This window comes from Vulpes lagopus, chromosome 23 (genome assembly GCF_018345385.1).
Source record: "Vulpes lagopus strain Blue_001 chromosome 23, ASM1834538v1, whole genome shotgun sequence".
Classification (NCBI taxonomy): Eukaryota; Metazoa; Chordata; class Mammalia; order Carnivora; family Canidae; genus Vulpes; species Vulpes lagopus.
The window spans coordinates 16,099,260-16,120,080 of NC_054846.1; the positions used below are offsets into that span (position 1 = coordinate 16,099,260).

The window sequence follows — 20,821 nt, forward strand, 5'->3', positions numbered from 1 at the left end:
CCTACATCGGGCTCCCTGCATGGAGCCTGCTTCTCCCTCTGCCTGTGTCTCTGCTTCTCTCTGTGTGTTTCTCATGAATAAATAAATAAAATCTTTTAAAAAAATATTAAAATAGAGGGAAACTTTTTTTCCTCCTCAACATATTTTCCCATAGAAATGTACTGATTTTACTTGAGTAATTTTTCCCTTAAAAAACAAAACAAAACAAAACAGGGCAACCTGGGTGGCTCAGCAGGGCAACCCAGGTGGCTCAGTGGTTTAGCGTGGCCTTTAGCCCAGGGCGTGATACTGGAGACCAGGGATCGAGTCCCACGTCGGGCTCCCTGCATGGAGCCTGCTTCTCCCTCTGCCTGTGTCTCTACCCCTCTGTGTGTGCATGTCTCTCATGAATAAATAAAATCTTAAAAAAAAACAGGCATAAAAAAATATGGATAAGAATACTCAATTAAAAAGTGTTAAAAAAGGGATCCCTGGGTGGCGCAGCGGTTTGGCGCCTGCCTTTGACCCGGGGCGCGATCCTGGAGACCCGGGATCGAATCCCACATCAGGCTCCCGGTGCATGGAGCCTGCTTCTCCCTCTGCCTGTGTCTTTGCCTCTCTCTCTTTCTCTCTGTATGACTATCATAAATAAATAAAAAAAAAAAAAAAAAAAAAAAAAAAAGGTTAAAATGGAAGGATTCTGCATTTACTTTTCGTATATTTTCTACAGTTCAGCAGTCATATTCTTTAACTGAAAAAATTAAAATCTGGGGGATTCCTGGGTGGCTCAGCAGTTTAGCGCCTGCCTTCGGCCCAGGGTGTGATCCTGGAGACCCGAGATCAAGTCCCACGTCGAGCTCCCTGCATGGAGCCTGCTTCTCCCTCTGCCTATGTCTCTCACGAATAAATGAATAAAATCTTATAAAAAAGTTTTAAAAATTAAATCTATGAAATAATTCTAGAAGTCATCTTTTTGTCAAGCATGTAATTAGTCCTTAACCTATTTTTTCAAATCCTACTCAAAGAATTTTGACACACGATGTATAATTACACAAATTGTAGATAAGCCCCAGGTAAAAGTGCGTCATTCTAAAACCTATTAAAAAAAAATCTGAAATAACCTGATTAGCTTATTAGCTATCTTATCCCTCATCTTTATCACTAAAGCCTTTCACAGAGCCTGACCACAGAAGGCTTCCAGCAAAGCTGTGAAGTGTATATTCCAGCTCCACCACCAGCTGTGAGATTTTAAATAATAGGTTATTTTATTTCTATTTTAATTTCTCCAATGTAAAATGGGAATTATAATACCTAACTCTCAAGGTTGTTGTGAGGATTAGCAAAAAAGACTAATATAAAGCACTAATACCTGACGTAGTAAGCTATTATCTTTTATCTAGTAACTAATTAAGCTGTTAGGTATTATTCTAAGCATTGTAAAATACATATGTAACAAAATGTATTTTTAATAATCAATTATAATCACTGCAAAATACAACTATAACAAAAATGAAATGAATTTAACACAATTTTATGATCCACACATTACTCCAGTTTAGACATCAAAGGATAAAGAAACCAAAGAGTTTGCAGTGATGTCATTTTAACATACACACTTAAAATCTGCTTAGATCAGGAATCAGAGAACAAATGAATGTTTTCTCCCTTTCTATATACCTGAACTTTCTGAAGTGCTGAAAATCCCACTCTAGTTACTCTCATTTTGATTCCTGATTGGGATAAATTTTCCATTGCTTGAGACAGAGCAGGACTACCCACACTTTAGAAGTATGAATGTATCTAATAAGACAAAAGACAGTCACCTGGATCTCTATTATCCACAAAAACAAAATGTATGCATTGGGCCCAGTGTGAGAATTAAAACCAAACTCTGTCCTCCATCTACTTCAAGGAAAAACTGTATCAGGATCAAATGAAGCATAAAAAAAATTTTAAAGTAGATATCAATTATTTGATTTTTATGGAGCAATGTTTGAGAAAAGATTGCTTTAAATAAAAATGGTCAGGTCATTACAAAAAATGAATCTTTCTAGAAACTGTGATGCCAAAGAAAGTACAAAAATAAGTTGTTATTCATATTACAGCACTCATAAAATAACTAAACTTTTTAAAAAGTGACGATGGAAACCTTCATAAACACTGACTGATAAGACGAAGGCACTCAAGAGGTTTCCATGATCCCCAAGGAGGATCCCACTGCATGTGGGTATCCAAAGATTGGCAGTGGTCCCAAAGTCTGGAAGTATTTTACCCCCAAGAATCAACTGCTAGCAATTTCTGAGTCTGTTTTGCCTCTGCCCATGACAAGAATCAACTTGTTCCAAAATTCTACTAAATATGTTTCTTTTATGTTAAAGCTCTGCTGTTTCTGGGAAAGCTAAAAGCTAGAATTTTTTACACATGTGGACAAAAGCTATATTTGGACCTCTTATTCTCTTAACAGAATAAAGACGCTTTTAAAGAACTCCCCCTGCTGCAGTTTATTATAAGAATGTAACTCTTTCAAACAATTTTAAAAGTAAACTTCATTCTCCTATCCAATTCCTTTAATTTAAAAACTCAAGATTTTATTTATTTATTTATTTATTTTAAATAGATTTTATTTATTTATTCATGAGAGACAGAGAGAGAGAGAGAGAGGCAGAGACACAGGCAGAGGGAGAAGCAGGCTCCATGCAGGGAGCCCGACGTGGGATTCGATCCCGGGTCTCCACGCCCTGGGCTGAAGGTGGTGCTAAACCGCTGAGCCACCTGGGCTGCCCTCAAGATTTTATTTAAAAAGAAAAACATTTAATCTAAATTAATTGCAAGTTGGGATCCCTGGGTGGCGCAGCGGTTTGGCGCCTGCCTTTGGCCCAGGGCGCGATCCTGGAGACCCGGGATCGAATCCCACGTCGGGCTCCTGGTGCATGGAGCCTGCTTCTCCCTCCGCCTGTGTCTCTGCCTCTCTCTCTCTCTCTCTCTATCATGAATAAATAAATAAAATCTTAATAAATAAATAAATAAATAAATAAATAAATAAATAAATAAATAAATTAATTGCAAGTTAAGAAAACTACTGAACAGTCATGACTTCTATTTACAGATCTTTTTCTCTAGTCATTTTATCTATAAGCACATAAGTTGTACATTTTTTAAAAACTGATAATCTTAACATACTTTTAAGTATTAAATAGTTAAAACTCCACAATATTAAATCATGATTTCTTAGACTTCTCTTTAAACGCATGTAAAAACCACTTGGGATATCTTTATTTAATCCCCTGTAAAGCTGTACTACTTAGCTTTATGTTAGCATCATACAACAAAGGCAAGTGGATTGAAATCCAGGACAACAAAAACTATAAACCATGACACGCTGACACACCTGCCTTACTAAAGTAAGAAGTAGACAGACAGGCTATGAGAACATCTATAAGTTTTGAAATAAAGTTTAGCATGTGGCCTAAGTGGTAACAAAAACATTCAAACAAGTATTTCTTTTTGAATCATTTCATTTATTTGACAACACAATTTCTGAAACTTAGCTCTATTGACCTTTTGGGCTCCAAAGAATTACACTGTGTCTATTCTGTGCACTGGAGGATGCATAGCAGCATTCCTGGCCTCTACCTGCTACATGCCAGTGGAATCCCCATCCACAGTGATGGCATCAAAAAAAGACTCCACGGTATGGGCAACAGATGGTAACCACTTTATTGTGGTGAGTACTGTGTAATGTATAGAACTGTCAAATCACTACGCTGTACACCTGAAACTAATATAACATTGTATGTCAACTGTACTTCAATAATAAAAATTAAAAAAAAAAAAAAGATTCCAGACACTGCTAAATGTCTCCTGGAGGTGAAATTATAGCCAGTTGAGAACTTTTGCTCTACACTAAAGAAAACACAAGAGTTAACATGGATAAAACCCTAAAACATGGGCAGCCCCAGTGGCTCAGCGGTTTAGCGCCGCCTTCAGCCCGGGGTGGGATCCTGGAGACCTGGGATACATAGAGTCCCATGTCAGGCTCCCTGCATGGAGCCTGCTTCTCCCTCTGCCTGTGTCTCTGCCTGTCTACCATAAATAAGTAAAATCTTAAAAAAAAACAAACCCTAAAACATTATTTTAGTTGAAGTGATTTTATAAAGAGATAAAAAAAATGCATGAGTCAGTTGTACTAATTAAGTCAGACCTGGTGAATGAAGTCCATACTACTAGGAAGATGTGATCATCCATTCTGATAGAAGAGAAGTTCAAAGGACATTGTTTTAACAACAGTAATGCTACTGGCACATGATATTTTAATCAGGAAAGCTTTCAAGCCCATAAAAGATCACCAGGGCCCCTTAAAGATTCTAGGATAGGTGTCAGGATGAGATCAGTGACCGTTCATGATGAACTGCCTATAAATTGTTAAATCTCTACCTGTGTTAAAGATCAGAATAATTCAAGATGAAAACAACACATGTGAGCAGAAAGTAACCAAGAAAAAAAACATAAAAGTTAAGATACCCTAACTTTTGTGCAGGAACAACTTATTTAACAGATCTTAGTTCCTTTCTCATTCCTTTCTCTTCACCTAAGCAAAGCTATCCTTTTATTGAAAATTTTCAAAGAACAGATTGTTTTACATACCCATAAAAAAGATCATTTTATGAAATAAGGTTCGCATTAATCTTAAGCATAAGACAAATTTCTTAGGCTATTTCAAAGCAAGAAATAAATAAATGTTCTCGTTGTAACACATATCAACCAAAAATTGGACTTCAAGTTTAAATAGTAATTCCAGTTTTTTTTATCAGCATGCCAAGAAAACTATAGTATTTAAGGATACCTGGCACTCTGAAAATACAACATCCAAAGTAAAATCCATAATTTTTCCAGAGAAATATTTTATTTAGAAGTTTTAAGAAGGGACTCCTGGGTGGCTAAGTGGTTGAGTGTCTGCCTTTGGCTCGGGACATGGTCCTGGAGTACCAGGTTTGAGTCCTGCATTGGGCTCCCTGCATGGAACCTGCTTCTCCCTCCGCCTGTCTCTCTCTCTCTCTCTCTCTCTCTCTCTCTGTCTCTCATGAATAGTAAATAAAATATTTAAAAATAAAATAAAATAAATGTTTTAGGAAAACAAAATAAATAAAAGTCTTAAGATACTTCTTTTCTTTGCACATGGGAAATAATGTGGTAAGTTCTATAAGACATAAATAGTGATAAAAGTAATTATTGTAACATTTTATAGCCAACCTGCTAAAATTTTAAGGATTAACTCATAATGTTTTGATTTTTACAACTGATTGAAATCAGTCTTGTTTTCCGTCTTGGTGCTTGATTTTTTTGCTTCTAAGCAGACATGAAAAAGTAGTGGAAATCAGAACAGCAAACTTCTGATTTCTGATGACAACTATAATTGTGTTTCCTTCTAAATTAGTTTAAAAAAACTTCCCTCTACTTTTCTTTCTTAACACAAAATTGAAAACATACTACAGTTTTTTTTTTTCTTTCCACTCAACATTTTCCCAGGTCTTTACATATCCTCCAAACATAATTTTCAATGGCCACAAATATATTCTACAGTAATATCAATTAGTTGTTGTCTATATTAGGGATTTTAAATTGTTTTCAATCTTTTGCTCTTATTGCTGAAATGAAAATTCCTATGCATAATTATATTTACATTTCAGGTTATTTTGGATAAATTCCTAGAAGTTAATTTACAAGTTCAAATAGCAAGAACATTTGTATAATTGCACAAAACAAATTGCTTTCCATAAAGATTATGAAATGCATACTTCCATCATTCTTTGAAAATGCCAATTCACTGCATATCCACAAATAATAAACATTTTTAAAAACCTGTCCATTTTAAATATCAAAAATATCCCATTGCTCTAATATTTTTAGAGATAGAATTATAAATACTAAGTATAAAAAATGTTCAATCTTTTCAAGTAGTCTGTGTCCTTTTTTTACCCATCTTGCATTACAATGTTGTTTTTTTCATATTAAACTACTCTAAGGGCAGCCCAGGTGGCTCAGCGGTTTAGCACCGCCTGCAGCCCGGGGTGTGATCCTGGAGACCCGGAATCGAGTCCCGCGTCAGGTTCCCTGCATGGAGCCTGCTTCTCCCTCTGCCTGTGTCTCTGCCTTTCCCTCTCTGTGTTTCTCTCATGAATGAATAAATAAAATCTTTTAAAAATGTTTTATTCATTCATTCATTCATTCATTCATTCATTCATTCATGAGAGACACAGAGGAAGAGAGAGGCAGAGACACAAGCAGAGGGAGAAGCAGGCTCCACGCAGGGAACCTGACGCGGGACTCGATCCCGGGTCTCCAGGATCACACCCCGGGCTGCAGGCGGTGCTAAACCGCTGCACCACCGGGGCTGCCCAATAAAATTTTTTTAAAGAATAAAAATAAACTATTATAACTCAATATAAAAGATATAAACCTTCCTTATGACATCTAGAAGTTTTTATATTTTACGTTGTCCAGTCAACCTTCCCCTTGTGATTTTCCACAATTTTTATGCTTAGAAAATCCTTTCCCATTTCAACCTATTGACATATTTTCTTTTAGTTCTTTTGTTTCATTTGACATCTATATTTTCCTTTTTTTTTTTTTGACATCTATATTTTCAAAACACCTGGAATTTATTTTTGCTATTTTATAAGGATGATGATTTAATATCTGGTAGCGTAAGAGCCCATTAATCATTATTTCCAAAATTTTCCTGCCTCTTTTTCCAGATTAGCTTTTGGAATCACTTAGGTTATTCTTCCCTCCACCCCCAAAAAAATCTCATTTAGATTCTTATTGAAATTGCAATTAAACTATAAATTAAAATTAATGAGAATATATAGAAGAATGTTGAATAGTGGTGCTGCCAGGCGATTATCCCATAGAAATGAGACGGTCAAAGAAATACTTCCAGTGGTGTATGTATTTTACACCAAATACATAGGCTTTTTGTTTCAGATAGTATTTTTTAGAAGTGTATTAGAGAACTCACCTTCCATTTGTTACAGAATCTTTAACTGAATGTCAATTTTGTATTTTATCAAATGTCTTTGTAGCATTTCTGGGATTCCATGTACCATTATGCTTTATTCTCTAGATCTCATGTATAAAGATGTTTCTTTCTTTTTTTTTTTTTTTTTAAGATGTTTCTTTCTTTAGTTCCTGTCATTAAGTCCTACTCTTAGCAATGTAGTCTTCTTTAATATGTGGTTTATTTGGGGTTGCTTGTGCTTTAGTTAACATTTTTACATACTGATATTTCTAGTCTGGAGTCTTTCTGAAGATACTTTTTTTTGGATAATTATTAAAATTTCAATGATTACCCATTTCAATTAGATGTTCAACTGCATTTCACTTCCATTTTCCCTGAATAATATTCATTTAGAGATTTCTAAATCGGAGTCTCAATTTTTAAAATCTCATCTGCATTTACTGTTCATATGACATTCAGGTTTTTGAATTTGGCATATTTATGATTTCCATTTTTCTTTTTGTTAAGTGTCTTAAATGTTTGTCTCTATATTTCCTGTCTTCCTGTGTCAACCAAGAATTAGTTATTTGACTTAACCAAATCTTTTATTCTAATTCATTTTCATTTACTTGCAGAATGAATCTTAAGTTGTTTTGTGTCGTGCTGTGCTATTAACTCACTTTTTAAAGCGTCTATTTCCATTCATACTGTGAAACCTATCTTGGGCAGACTGCTATGAAGTGTCATGCTTTCCAACAGTCTATTTAATTAATCAAAAAAGTCATTATAACCTTACTCTACTGGAATTTTTAGAACCTATTTTTAAAATTTTGTTAATGTTTCAGGAAGCAATCGACTAACTAGATCTGGTGTTAGGAAATTAGAAAACTACTTTGTGTTTTTCCAGAAGGCACTGCTCCAGTGTTTCATTCTTAGCACCATACCAGCTGAACACTTCAGAATAAATTAAGTGTGTTATAGGGAGAAAACAAAATGGGATGAAGAAACAAATTGAATGCTGGAAACTATAATGCTTAACACAGTGTGAATACAAACAACTTAATGAAATTAGGAAAAAATACATTTCAGAAGCTACATGTTTCTCTTTAGAAATGATAATCTAATTGTGGCAAAACTCAATATTTGTGCATTCTTGAAATTTGCCCAGTTTTTCTTATTAGCCCATTACATTTCCTAGTATGTTATTACCATAATTTGGCTTGCTTTTTCCTATGTAATTTGTGTATATTTTTCAGAAATGTTGATTAATGGGGCATCTGGGTGGTTCAGTTGGTTAAGTGTCAGACTCTTGATTTCAGTTCAGGTCATGATCTCAGGGGTTGTGACACTGAACCCCATTTCGGGCTGTGTGCTGGGTGTGGAGCCTACTTGGAATTCTCTCTCCCTCTCCCTCTTCTCCACCCCGCTCCACACACACATGCACTATCTCTCTCTTAAAAAAACAAAACAAAACAAACAAAAAAAAAAACAGAAAAGAAATCCTGATTAAATAGCTCCCCACTGTGCCCTATGAAATTCATACAGACATTCTTATGAAAGTACTTTTTTGAAATGTGTTTTCCATATTACATTAGGTGGGGAGGAAAGGCTTTTCTAAAAATGTTAAATATCTTTAATTTTGACTCCTGTGATTTACCAAACCCATAATCACTCTACTAGTCAATAGGTGTTCTTATTCTTAAACAGAGAACATCTCATTTAATATAGGAAGCCTCTTGAAGTTACACTTTTCCCTCGGAAGTCTACATTTCCCTGACATCCAAAAAATAAGTAATCCAATTAAAAAATGGGCAAAAGGCATGAATAGATATTTTTCAAAAGAAGATATACCGATGGCCAACAGACACATGAAAAGATGCTCAACATCAGTCTTCATCAGGAAAATACAAATCAAAACTACAGTAAGATATCATCTCATACCTGTCAGAATGGTTAAAATAAAAAACACAAGAAACAGCAGTGTTGGCAAGGATGTGGATTAAAAGGAACCCTCTTACACTGTTGGCAGGACTGCAAAATGGTGCAGCCATTCTGGAAAATGCATGGAAGTCCTTCAAAAAGTTAAAATTTGAACTACCCTATGATCCAGCAGTGACACTAGAGGTATTTACCCAAAGAATACAAAGATACTAATTCAAAGGGATACGTGCACTCAGATAGTTATAGCAGCACTGTCAACGATAGCCAAATTATGGCAACAGCCCAAGTGTCCATTGTGGTATATACTTGTGGTATATATGTACAATAAAATATTACTCAGCCATGGAAAAAAAAAAAAAAGAAATCTTGCCATTTGGAACAACATGGTTGGAGCTAGAGAGTATTATGCTAAGCAAAATAAGCCAGAGAAAGACAAAATACCATATGATTTCACTCATATAGAAATTTAAGAAACAAATAAGGAACGGGAAATAAAAGAGAGAGAGAGGCAAACCAAGAAACGGACTCTCAACAAGAGAGAACAAACTGGTGGTTACCAGAGGGGAGGTGGGTGGGGACAGGGGATGTGGATTAAGGAGGGCACTTGTAATGAGCACCGGGTATTGTATAGAAGTGCTGAATCGCTATACTGTACAGTGGAAACTATTACCATGCTGTATGTTAACTGGAATTATTTAAATACAAACTAAAAAAAAGTTGTTTACATTTCCCTTTCAGTGACCATAAGAAGTACAGATTTCTCCACACTTTTGAGATATTTGAGCAAAGACATAGGTAAGCCACTTACATTTTTCATGATAAAAGCTAATACACACACACACACACACACACACACACACACACACACACACCCCTCTCAAATAGGAGTACTAGAATAATTTCTAGAGACTATAAAACTCTTACTGTCAAGTATGCAATCACCATGACACAGGGAGAGTTTAAAAGTAAGATGGAGAGCTGGGGGCTAGTAAACGTCTTACCTGCTTTCCGTCCAGTGTGCAGAGCCTCTTGACCACCCCTGAATCTAGTTTAATGGCTTCGGTGATATCTGTCAAGACCTGTTCAAAGGAATGAGCAGTCTTCTTATTTAGAAGGATCCGCACAGCTTTTCTAGGCTTCACTCCACTTCGAATCACAGTCACTAATTTGGGTTTGATGAAATCTTTACTTTCTTTCACTTCACTCTTCACGGAGGAGGGAGCAGCCAAAGCTCGGGTTGTCCCACCCTTGATGTTCACAGACCAGTTCGGGTTAATATTTTTGGTGTAATCAACTTTACGAAATGGTTCATTTGATGCACACACGTAACTCTCACCTAAAAAGCAAAAAATCAGTTTAATTAGCATGATTATCCCCACCACAGAAGCACTGTATCTTAAGAACAAAGGCTGGAGACCCATTAAGTGAACTCCTAAACTTAACAGGTTCACTGAAAGGGGGATTCACATCCTTTTCCTTGGCATTCTGCATACTACCTTCCCTTTCTATTTAAACATCTGCACTTTGGTTCCTATTATCATTGTCTATGACTTGAAGCTGTTGAATCAGCTGAATTCTAGAGTACTTCCTAATCCCCAAACTATTCACTAACGTAGCTTTAAAAAAAAAAATCTCATTCTAGAAGAAATAATTATATCACCAAATAATATATTCATAGAAAGAAATAAAACCATTTTTCTCCTTTCAACTACAGATTTCAGTCCTAATTGAAGAATGATGGCTCCATCTTCAGATAGCTGTCTAAAATATATTTAGTTGTAGTATCATTGACTCAATGAAGTACTACAAAAATGAAGAAAGAGGGATCCCTGGGTGGCTCAGTGGTTTCGCGCCTGCCTTTGGCCCAGTGAGCGATCCTGGAGTCCCGGGATCGAGTCCCGCGTCGGGCTCCCTGCATGGAGCCTGCTTCTCCCTCTGCCTGTGTCTCTGCCTCTCTCTATGTCTATCATAAATAAATAAAAATAAATCTTTAAAAAATGAAGAAAGAGTTTTGACAGCTCAAAGAAATTTACTTCAGGCATTTTATTTCTTAATTAAAGAATGTGAATTTAAAATAATTAGTTCAAATAGACAATCTTTACTATATCTACTTATAAGGAAAAGGATATTAAATAGTTTACAACAATGTGTTTGGGCTCATCGGTTGAGCCACGGACTCAATTTTGGGTCAGGTCATGATCCCGGGGGTAGCCCTGTGATGAGCTCTGTGCTCAGGGGGGATCTGCTTCTCTCCTTCTCTCTCTCCCTCCCTCCCCCCTCTGCCCCTCACCCCATGCAAGCAGGCTCACTCTCTCTAAAATAAATAAATCTTGGGGATCCCTGGGTGGCTCAGCGGTTTAGCGCCTGCCTTTGGCCCAGGGTGTGATCCTGGAGTCCTGGGGTGGAGTCCCACGTCGGGCTCCCTGCATGGAGCCTGCTTCTCCCTCTGCCTGTATCTCTGCCTCTCTCTCTCTCTCTCTCTCTCTCTCTCTCTCTCATGAATAAATAAATAAATCTTTAAAAATAATAAAAAATTAAATAAAATAAAATAAATAAATCTTTTAACAAAATAAAAATGTGTTCATTATTCATGCTGCCTTCTGCTTAATTTTTATTGAGTAAAACACTAAAACTATACTATTTATCCATTGGTTTACTAACTCAATGTTCATTACTTTTAAGTTCCAAAATTATAGTTGGAAAAATAATGATTTTTATAATTATATGTTGAAAATCATAATTCATAATTATATGTTTAAAAATCATAATTTTTCTTTCAGGAAACTCAAAAGTCACCCAATTCTTTTACCCTCACCTGTTTGGCATACAAAGCAAGAGGATTACACTCTAAGATTTTCTCTAAGATACCCTCTAACTCAAAAAGAATCAGGTACTTTTTCACATATTCAGTATAACAGTCTCGCACTTAATAGAATAATTATATGATACAAGCCTTAAGTGCTGTTCATGCTTAAAACGAAAATAACCAAAACAGTAAAAGGCAATTCCTGAGGAAAATTAATATAAATATCATATTTAACTATTATCAGGATGTTCTTAAAATCCTGATGAATGGAGAACTTAGAGACTCCCAAAGGCACATGAACAATTCAGTAACAGATTAGGCATATAAGAAGGGCCTAAAAAGAGGAGTAATGCCTTCTATTTAAAAGCAAAATTAGGCCACTGTCCAAGAAAACTGGGGAACCAGTCACAGGTTCTACTGCTGCTTCCACACCACTAATCTGAAAGCTAGCACAACCATTGCCATTTAGATAGAGATTTTCCATCTCTGTAGGTTTATCTAAATGACTTTTCACAGTGTAATCATCTGGGGAAAAAGGCATGTAATATCAAATACATATGAATTTAATAAAATAGCACTATACATCACATGCATGTATTTATAAAGAGCAAAAATAAACACTTGTGATTTTCCTTTAATTTTATAGAGAACACAGGACTCGTGTTGCAAAGCTCTAAATAAAATTTAATTACATGTTCTGATTCAAAATATTAAGATGGAAGAAGGAAAAGGAAATTTCAGTAAAAGACAGTAAATTTTTTTTTTAAGGGCAGGGAGCTGTCAGCTGAGGAAAAGCCTCTTCTCAATATAAAGGGAAAACACAGTGCTAAAAAGAAACAAAACAAGAGCAAATTTAGTATGTCAGATTTCCTTGATCAACCCTGCACAGTTGACATATCAACGAGATGAGTTGCCTTTTAAATTCATCTGTATTTTGCCTCTTTATACTGGTTCAGGACATCAGAATGAAAATAGGTAAAGGATGTCTGTCTTTTGGGCAATTTACATGTTTAATGAAATCCCTATCAAAATACCATGGACTTTCTTCAGAGAGTTAGAACAAATTATTTTAAGATTTGTGTGGAATCAGAAAAGACCCCGAATAGCCAGGGGAATTTTAAAAAAGAAAACCCTATCTGGGGGCATCACAATGCCAGATTTCAGGTTGTACTACAAAGCTGTGGTCATCAAGACAGTGTGGTACTGGCACAAAAACAGACACATAGATCAATGGAACAGGATAGAGAACCCAGAAGTGGCCCCTGAACTTTATGGTCAACTAATATTCGATAAAGGAGGAAAGACTATCCATTGGAAGAAAGACAGTCTCTTCAATAAATGGTGCTGGGAAAATTGGACAGTCCACATGCAGAAGAATGAAACTGGACCACTCTCCTTCACCATACACAAAGATAAACTCAAAATGGATGAAAGATCTAAATGTGAGACAAGATTCCATCAAAATCCTAGAGGAGAACACAGGCAACACCCTTTTTGAACTCGGCCACGGTAACTTCTTGCAAGATACATCCACGAAGGCAAAAGAAACAAAAGCAAAAATGAACTATTGGGGCTTCATCAAGGTAAGAAGCTTTTGCACAGCAAAGGATACAGTCAACAAAACTAAAAGACAACCTACAGAATGGGAGAAGATATTTGCAAATGACATATCAGATAAAGGGCTAGTTTCCAAGATCTATAAAGAACTTGTTCACCTCAATAGCAAAGAAACAAACAATCCAGTCATGAAATGGGCAAAAGACATGAAGAGAAATCTCACAGAGGAAGACATGGACATGGCCAACATGCACATGAGAAAATGCTCTGCATCACTTGCCATCAGGGAAATACAAATCAAAACCACAATGAGATACCACCTCACCCCAGTGAGAATGGGGAAAATTAACAAGGCAGGAAACCACAAACGTTGGAGAGGATGTGGAGAAAGGGGAACCCTCTTACACTGTTGGTGGGAATGTGAACTGGTGCAGCCACTCTGGAAAACTGTGTGGAGGTTCCTCAAAGAGATAAAAATAGACCTGCCCTATGACCCAGCAATCGCACTGCTGGGGATTTACCCCAAAGATTCAGATGCAGTGAAATGCTGGGACACCTGCACCCCGATGTTTCTATCAGCAATGTCCACAATAGCCAAACTGTGGAAGGAGCCTCGGTGTCCATCGAAAGATGAATGGATAAAGAAGATGTGGTCTATGCAGACAATGGAATATTCCTCAGCCATTAGAAACAACAAATACCCACCATTTGCTTCGACGTGGATGGAACTGGAGGGTATTATGCTGAGTGAAATAAGTCAACCGGAGAAGGACAAACATTATATGGTCTCATTCATTCGGGGAATATAAAAAATAGTGAAAGGATATATAAGGGAAGGGAGAAGAAATGTGTGGGAAATGTCAGAAAGGGAGACAGAACATAAAGACTCCTAACTCTGGGAAACAACTAGGGGTGGTGGAAGGGGAGGAGGGCAGGGTTTGGGGGTGAATGGGTGACGGGCACTGAGAGGGGGCACTTGATGAGATGAGCACTGGGTGTTATTCTGTATGTTGGCAAATTGAACACAAATAAAAAATAAATTTATTATAAAAAAAAGGATGTCTGTCTTTTAATTTGTTTATGTGTAGTTACAGATACATTTTAATTCCTTCTCTCCCCTCCTCCCTTCATAATGTTTCTATTAAAAACTCCTACATCAGTTCTATAATATGTAAAGTTTTGAACCAGCAGATACCCATGTTGGCATCCTTGGCATACCACATTTCAGCACAATGGTTCAAGACACAGTTTTGAGGTCACACCTGTGTTTCCATATACTGGGCACATAAAGCCCTGCAATAGAGAGGTCATACCTTGGTAACCACAGCAACCAAGATACCCAGGCTAGCTTCCTTTGTGATGTCCCCACCCTGATCAAACAGTCTCCTGATGGTAATTTTGTCAATTACATAGATTTGCCTATTAGGAGAGAACATGTTGACAAAACAATTTAAGATTTTGGTTCCTTGGGTAGTTATAGCTCTTGCTGTTAACCAAGCAACAAATTATTATTGTTAGGTGCTAAGCACCTGTAAGATTGATTAGAAGCAATCAGCCGCCCTTCAACCAGATTCTTGCTACTATAGAAATTTGTTACCCCCCCACCAACTTGTCACTTCCTCCTTCCTTCCCATCCTGGTAGGAACATCACTTCCTACTGAAACTTACTCAGCTAGAAACCTTAGGCATCATCCTTCACTCTTCTGGCTTCCCTATATAATACATTTTGAAATCAAGCTCTGTCCATTCTATTTTCTAAATATTTCTCAAAACATCCACCCTCTGAGCCCTCACCACCACCCACTGCCTACTTGGATCAATGCAAGAATCTTGTGTTTTCTGCTCTTTCCCCAATAACATAACAAACGGCAGCACATTTTATGCTATTGATACAGCTGAAAGTAATTCTAAAGTAATGAATTCTTCATTCTAAAGTAATTAATTTTATATACTTGTAAAATACTACATCCTGAAAGGATTTTTAAAAGGATTTTTGCGGGATCCCTGGGTGGCGCAGCGGTTTGGCGCCTGTCTTTGGCACAGGGCGCGATCCTGGAGACCCGGGATCAAATCCCACGTCGGGCTCCCGGTGCATGGAGCCTGCTTCTCCCTCTGCCTGTGTCTCTGCCTCTCTCTCTCTCTCTGTGACTATCATAAATAAATAAAAATTTTAAAAATTTTTTTTAAAAAGTTTAAAAAAAATAAATAAATAAAAGGATTTTTGCCAGGGATCCCTGGGTGGCTCAGCGGTTTGGCGCCGGCCTTTGCTCCAGGGTGCGATCCTGGAGTCCTGGGATCAAGTCCTGCGTCAGGCTCCCAGCATGGAGCCTGCTTCTCCCTCTGCCTCTCTGCCTCTCTCTCTCTCTCTCTCTCTCTCTCTCTCATGAATAAATAAATAAAAATTTTTTAAAAAGTGTTTAAAAATAATAAATAAATAAATAAATAAATAAATAGATTTTTGCCAATACAAACCACATTCAACCAAGAAAGGAAAAGATAAGTATCTCATTTATAAATTAAACTAATATGTAAATGTGCACATACAGATATAAATAATACACACATAAATACGAAAAATAAAACTGTCTCTTTAGTCCAGAATTGATCTGACATTAACAGCTAGATCTCAATATTATCATAAGCTGCTCTGATGCTCACAGACTGACCTGTGTTCTTCTCTGGGATATAATCTCATAGAATATCTGTATCAAATAAAGTCACTCTGAGACTATGGTAAAGTGACACAAAAACAAGTTCACTGTACAGTCCACTAAATACCAGATATCCCTCTCTTGCACTCAATGAGTGACTGCCACTTTTTTTTTTCAATTACAGCTTTTTCCTCAATCTACTCTGTGCTCTCTGTAAGATTTAATGAGATGCTCAAAGAATTGTCCTTCCTTAACAGCACCCAATACAGAGCAAGTCCTTGCATCCCCCAGACCCTTCCTGAAATTATCCAACCAAAGCCCAAATTCTATGATAAGTCTAACACCAGCTTACTGAGATCCCCTATGGTATCATACAATGTCCATTCTCTTTGCTGCAATGAGTAATAAACTCAACTGGTTCAACTATAGGTATATGCTTGATGGTCTCTGACTGAAGGAAACTACGATACACACAAAACACTCATTATCTTTCCTTCTTCCCATGAACAGTTCTTTGACTTAACAGTTCTTTGACCACAGGAGTTTAGGGGGAAGTCATTTTGGAAATTATGATCACGTGAATACTATATACAAAGAAAATTTGCTTTACGTAGAAAAAGAAGATAGGTAGAAGCATCAGGTAATTATACAACTTAACTGTTTTCATACACAACAGAATAGGAAATCTTTGAATTTCCTTTAAGATTCTACAATGGCAGAGCTATGGCTTCTTACCACTGGCATTTGTTCAGAGACACTTCATAGTTAGCAGGTGGTCAAATTAAGTTCTACAATGGTGTAATACAAACTGCATATTAACCGTTAACGTTCATCCTTCCTCAACCCAAGAATATGCCTTTTCTGTAAGAGACAAGAGAATATTAAATGCTAGGAACTCCTCAATGTCTTGTCTCTGAAAACCTTCATCCCTACAAATGTTTTTCAGACTGTGCCAAATTTTTCCACCTTTCTCCCTTTTCAGCAATAGGATAGCCACCTCCTATTGGATGTTGAGTCCCTCCTACATGTTTCTGTGTCCTCATGCTGCAGTTTCAGAGACACTCTTCTCTCCTCCATTGAACTAAGCAGCCCTCACTACAGGATAGATACAAATACCTCCCACCTTGAACACACACAGATCCTCCCTCTCTTCATTCCTCATCCCACTCTACCTAATGTGCTTTTGGCTTCCATTCACTGCTGAGTTAAAAAGCTCTCCTCATCTATTTTCCCTCATTTCCTCACCCTCTGTTTGCTCTTAGGCCACTGTGGCATCACTTTTGCTCTCTGCATTCCCCTGGCTGGAACACCCTGATCCCTGAACAGGTCTTTCCTAACTGCCAAATGCAAAGCACATCTTCCAAAAATCACTGGGTGTCTTCTGAGGACACTGGACACTAGTCATGATTTTCTCTTGCAAATCCTTTTTCCCTCAGCTTCCACAATCTGATTTCTTTTGGTTTATACCTCGTACTTCTCTGGTTGCTCCTTCCTGGTATGCTTTTTCAGGATCCTCTTCTCCCACCCATCTACTTCATACTCCTTAGACACTCAATTCAACCCCATGGCTTCAATACTACCTTTATCCTGAGGACATTTGCAGCCTGCTCCTTTCTCTTGACTTCAAACCACTTACTGAGCATCTATACTAGATTATCTATGGATATCTCACATGCTACTGTCTAAAACTAACTTTACTCCCCATTATTGCTACCTTGACCTCAAACTCTCCTCTTCCTGAATTCCCCAACTTACTAAATGAAATCATTGCCTAAACAAAAGTCAAGACTCCTGCCTCCCGGGCAGCCCCGGTGGCGCAGCGGTTTGGCGCTGCCTGCAGCCTGGGGTGTGATCCTGGAGACCTGGGATCGAATCCCACATCGGGCTTCCTGCATGAGCCTGCTTCTCCCTCTCCCTCTCCCTCTGCCTGTGTCTCTGCCTCTCTCTGTGTGTCTATGAATAAATAAATAAAATCTTAAAAAAAAAAAAAAAAAGACTCCTGCCTCCCTTCTCCCTTCCCTACATTCAACAGAACTGGCAGAACTGTTGACCTCGGTCTAAGCACCTCTGCAATCTATCCTCTTTGACTTTGCCTTCTTTCATTTCTCCTTGGATTGGAGTAGTTAAGCAACCTTTGGGGCCTCACCTCCTCATCCTCCACATAGCTGTCACAGCAAATTTTTAGAAATTGTAGATTTGATGTCTTTTGCCTGCTTCATTGCTTTTAGAATAAAGACCAAACTCCTCAGCACATCACACACTTCCACTCTCATTCCCACCACTTTCCCACAGGTTCCTAACTTAGTGTCATACCAGTATATTTGCAATTTGCTTCCAAACTCATCATACCCTCTTGTTTTCATTGCTTCTTGTATGTCTGAAATAACCTTCGTCCTCCTCCCATCTTCTCTTTTTTTTTTTTTTTTTATGATTTTATTTACTCATGAAGGACGGGGCGGGGGGGGGTGGGGGAGGTGAGCAGAGACACAGGCAGAGGGAGAAGCATGCTCCATGCAGGGAGCCCAACGCGGACTCGATCCTGGGTCTCCAGAATCAGGGCTGGGCTGAAAGTGGTGCTAAACTGCTGAGCCACCTGGGCTGCCCTCATCTTGTCTCTTTTTAACTGACCAATCATGATTAATCACTCTTGGCAAGGAAGTAAAGCAATAGAAACTTTTGCATATTACTGCTGCAGGGATTTTTAATTGGTTCAATCACCTAGGAAAAACAGGCTCAATCCCCTAGAAAAACATTATCTAATATTAAGTTTACAACATACACATCATAGGACCCAGGAATCCACCCCAGGAAAATATCCTGGAAAAACTCATGCACATGGACAGTAGTGTGTGTTTGCGAAAGCATTGCTTAACAGTCAAACATGAAAAATCAATCCACAAGTCCAACAATAGGTAAACAGATACAGAGATTGTGGTGTGGTCATATGTACTACTATAATGAAAATGACCAAACAAGAGCCATAAGCAACAACTTGGATGAATTTTACAAATAATGGTGGGAAAGGATGACAAAAGACTATAGGTAGTGAGATTCAATTTCTCTAGAGTTCAAAACAGGAAAAACTAAACTGTATCAATTAGGGATGCCGGGGATCCCTGGGTGGCTCAGCAGTTTAGTGCCTGCCTTTGGCCTAGGGCCTGATCCTGGAGTCCCGGGATCAAGTCCCACATCAGGCTCCCTGCATGGAGCCTGTTTCTCCCTTTGCCTGTGTCTCTGTCTCTCTGTGCCTCTCATGAATAAATAAATAAAATCTTTCAAAAAAAAAAAAAAAAAAGAAAATTCTCTTCTAAAAAAAAAAAAATCAGGGATGCCTTCATTGGTGATAAAAATATAGATAAAAGCAAGAGTCAAGCCTCTGTTATCTTGGGAAGAACTGTAACCAGGAAGGGACACAGGAAGAAGTTCTCGGATTCTGGCAACACTGCTTCTTGACATGGCTGGTAGTCACAAAGGTCTTCACTTTGTAACAACTCACTGGGCTATATATGTATATGAATCTTCATAATTTTAAAATAAAAAATTTTAATTGCATTCTTCTTACACCCCAAGCTTACAATGTATCAATTTCTCATAATCACTTATTCTTTCTCTCTTCCAATGGTTCTTTTTTAAAATATTTATTTATTTATTTGAGAGAGAGCGAGCATGCACTTGAGTGGGGTGAGGGGCAGAGGGAGAAGCAGGCCCTCCACTGAGCAAGGAGCCCAATGTGGGGCTCCATCCTAGGACCCCAGAATCATGACCTGAGCCAAAGGCAGATGCTTAACTAACAAGCCACTGAGGCACCCCTCTTCCAATGGTTCTTGATGGAGAATTTTTTTTTTTTTTAAGATTTTATTTATCCATAAGAGACACAGAGAGAGGCAGAGACAGGCAGAGGGAGAAGCAGGCTCCATGCAGGGAACCCAATACGGGACTGAATCCCAGGACCCCAGGATCACACTCTGAGCCAAAGGCAGATACTCAACTGCTGAGCCACCCAGGCGTTCCAAGAATTTCTTTAATCAGGTGATTTTGCTGTATAAATACAGATGCTCAGCCCTTACTACAGCTCAACTGAATCACTGGAAGATGGGACCAGAACATATAAGTAAGGGTTTTTAATTTCACAAGTTACTCTGAAAACAACCTCTCATTACAAACCACAACCTAGATTAGAAGCACTTTGAAAAAACTGACTTTATCTTTTTCATACTCTAGCACAATACCTGGTATATAACAGGTACTCAAAACATGTTTGCCAAGTTAATGATGAAAATGCAAACTTCTGGGGATCCCTGGGTGGCTCAGCAGTATAGCACCTGCCGTCAGCCCTGGTGTGATCCTGGAGTCCTGGGATCCAGTCCCTTGTCCAACTCCCTGCAGAGAGACTGCTTCTCCCTCTGCCTGTGTCTCTGCCTCTCTCTCTCATGAATAAATAAAACCAAAGAAAACCAAACAAAGAAAAGAAAAGAAAAGAAAAGAAAAGAAAAGAAAAGAAAAGAAAAGAAAAGAAAAGAAAAGAAAAGAAAAGAAAATGCAAACTTCCATATCTCATGGCTTGGATTTGCCTTACTTCTAGGTAAAACATTTGCACAGTATAGTTGCTTGTTTACACAGAATGACCCTGGGAGGCTCAGGGTCAGGCTCCTGAAAGATGTCAAGCATGATTGGAGACATTCTTAGGTTATGTCAGCCCACCAAAAGGCAACCTAAGGGATATATGGGAAAAAAAGCAGGATATGAAGGCTGCCTAGTATCTACCAATCTTTTTAATTCGTTTGAGATCATCAAGGCTTCAAGAATCCAGGTTACACACTTATTTTTTTTTTAAATTCAAGTATAGGGCAGCCCGTGTGGCTCAGCAGTTTAGCACCGCCTTCAGCCCAG

The 20,821-nt window shown here is 37.9% G+C and overlaps 1 protein-coding gene across 6 annotated transcripts in view; it reads right to left on the reverse strand.

The window, feature by feature from the left end:
- Positions 1 to 20,821, reverse strand: part of DCLK2 (doublecortin like kinase 2) — a 149,409-nt gene that overhangs the window by 115,224 nt on the left and 13,364 nt on the right. For all 6 annotated transcript variants that reach the window (XR_005985301.1, XM_041738861.1, XM_041738860.1 and 3 more), the window contains exon 2: positions 9,919 to 10,253. Coding sequence is in view for 5 of the 6 variants with exons in the window: in XM_041738861.1 (XP_041594795.1) it covers positions 9,919 to 10,253 (335 nt within the window). In the remaining variant the exon portion in view is untranslated. The remainder of the gene's footprint in view (positions 1 to 9,918; positions 10,254 to 20,821) is intronic.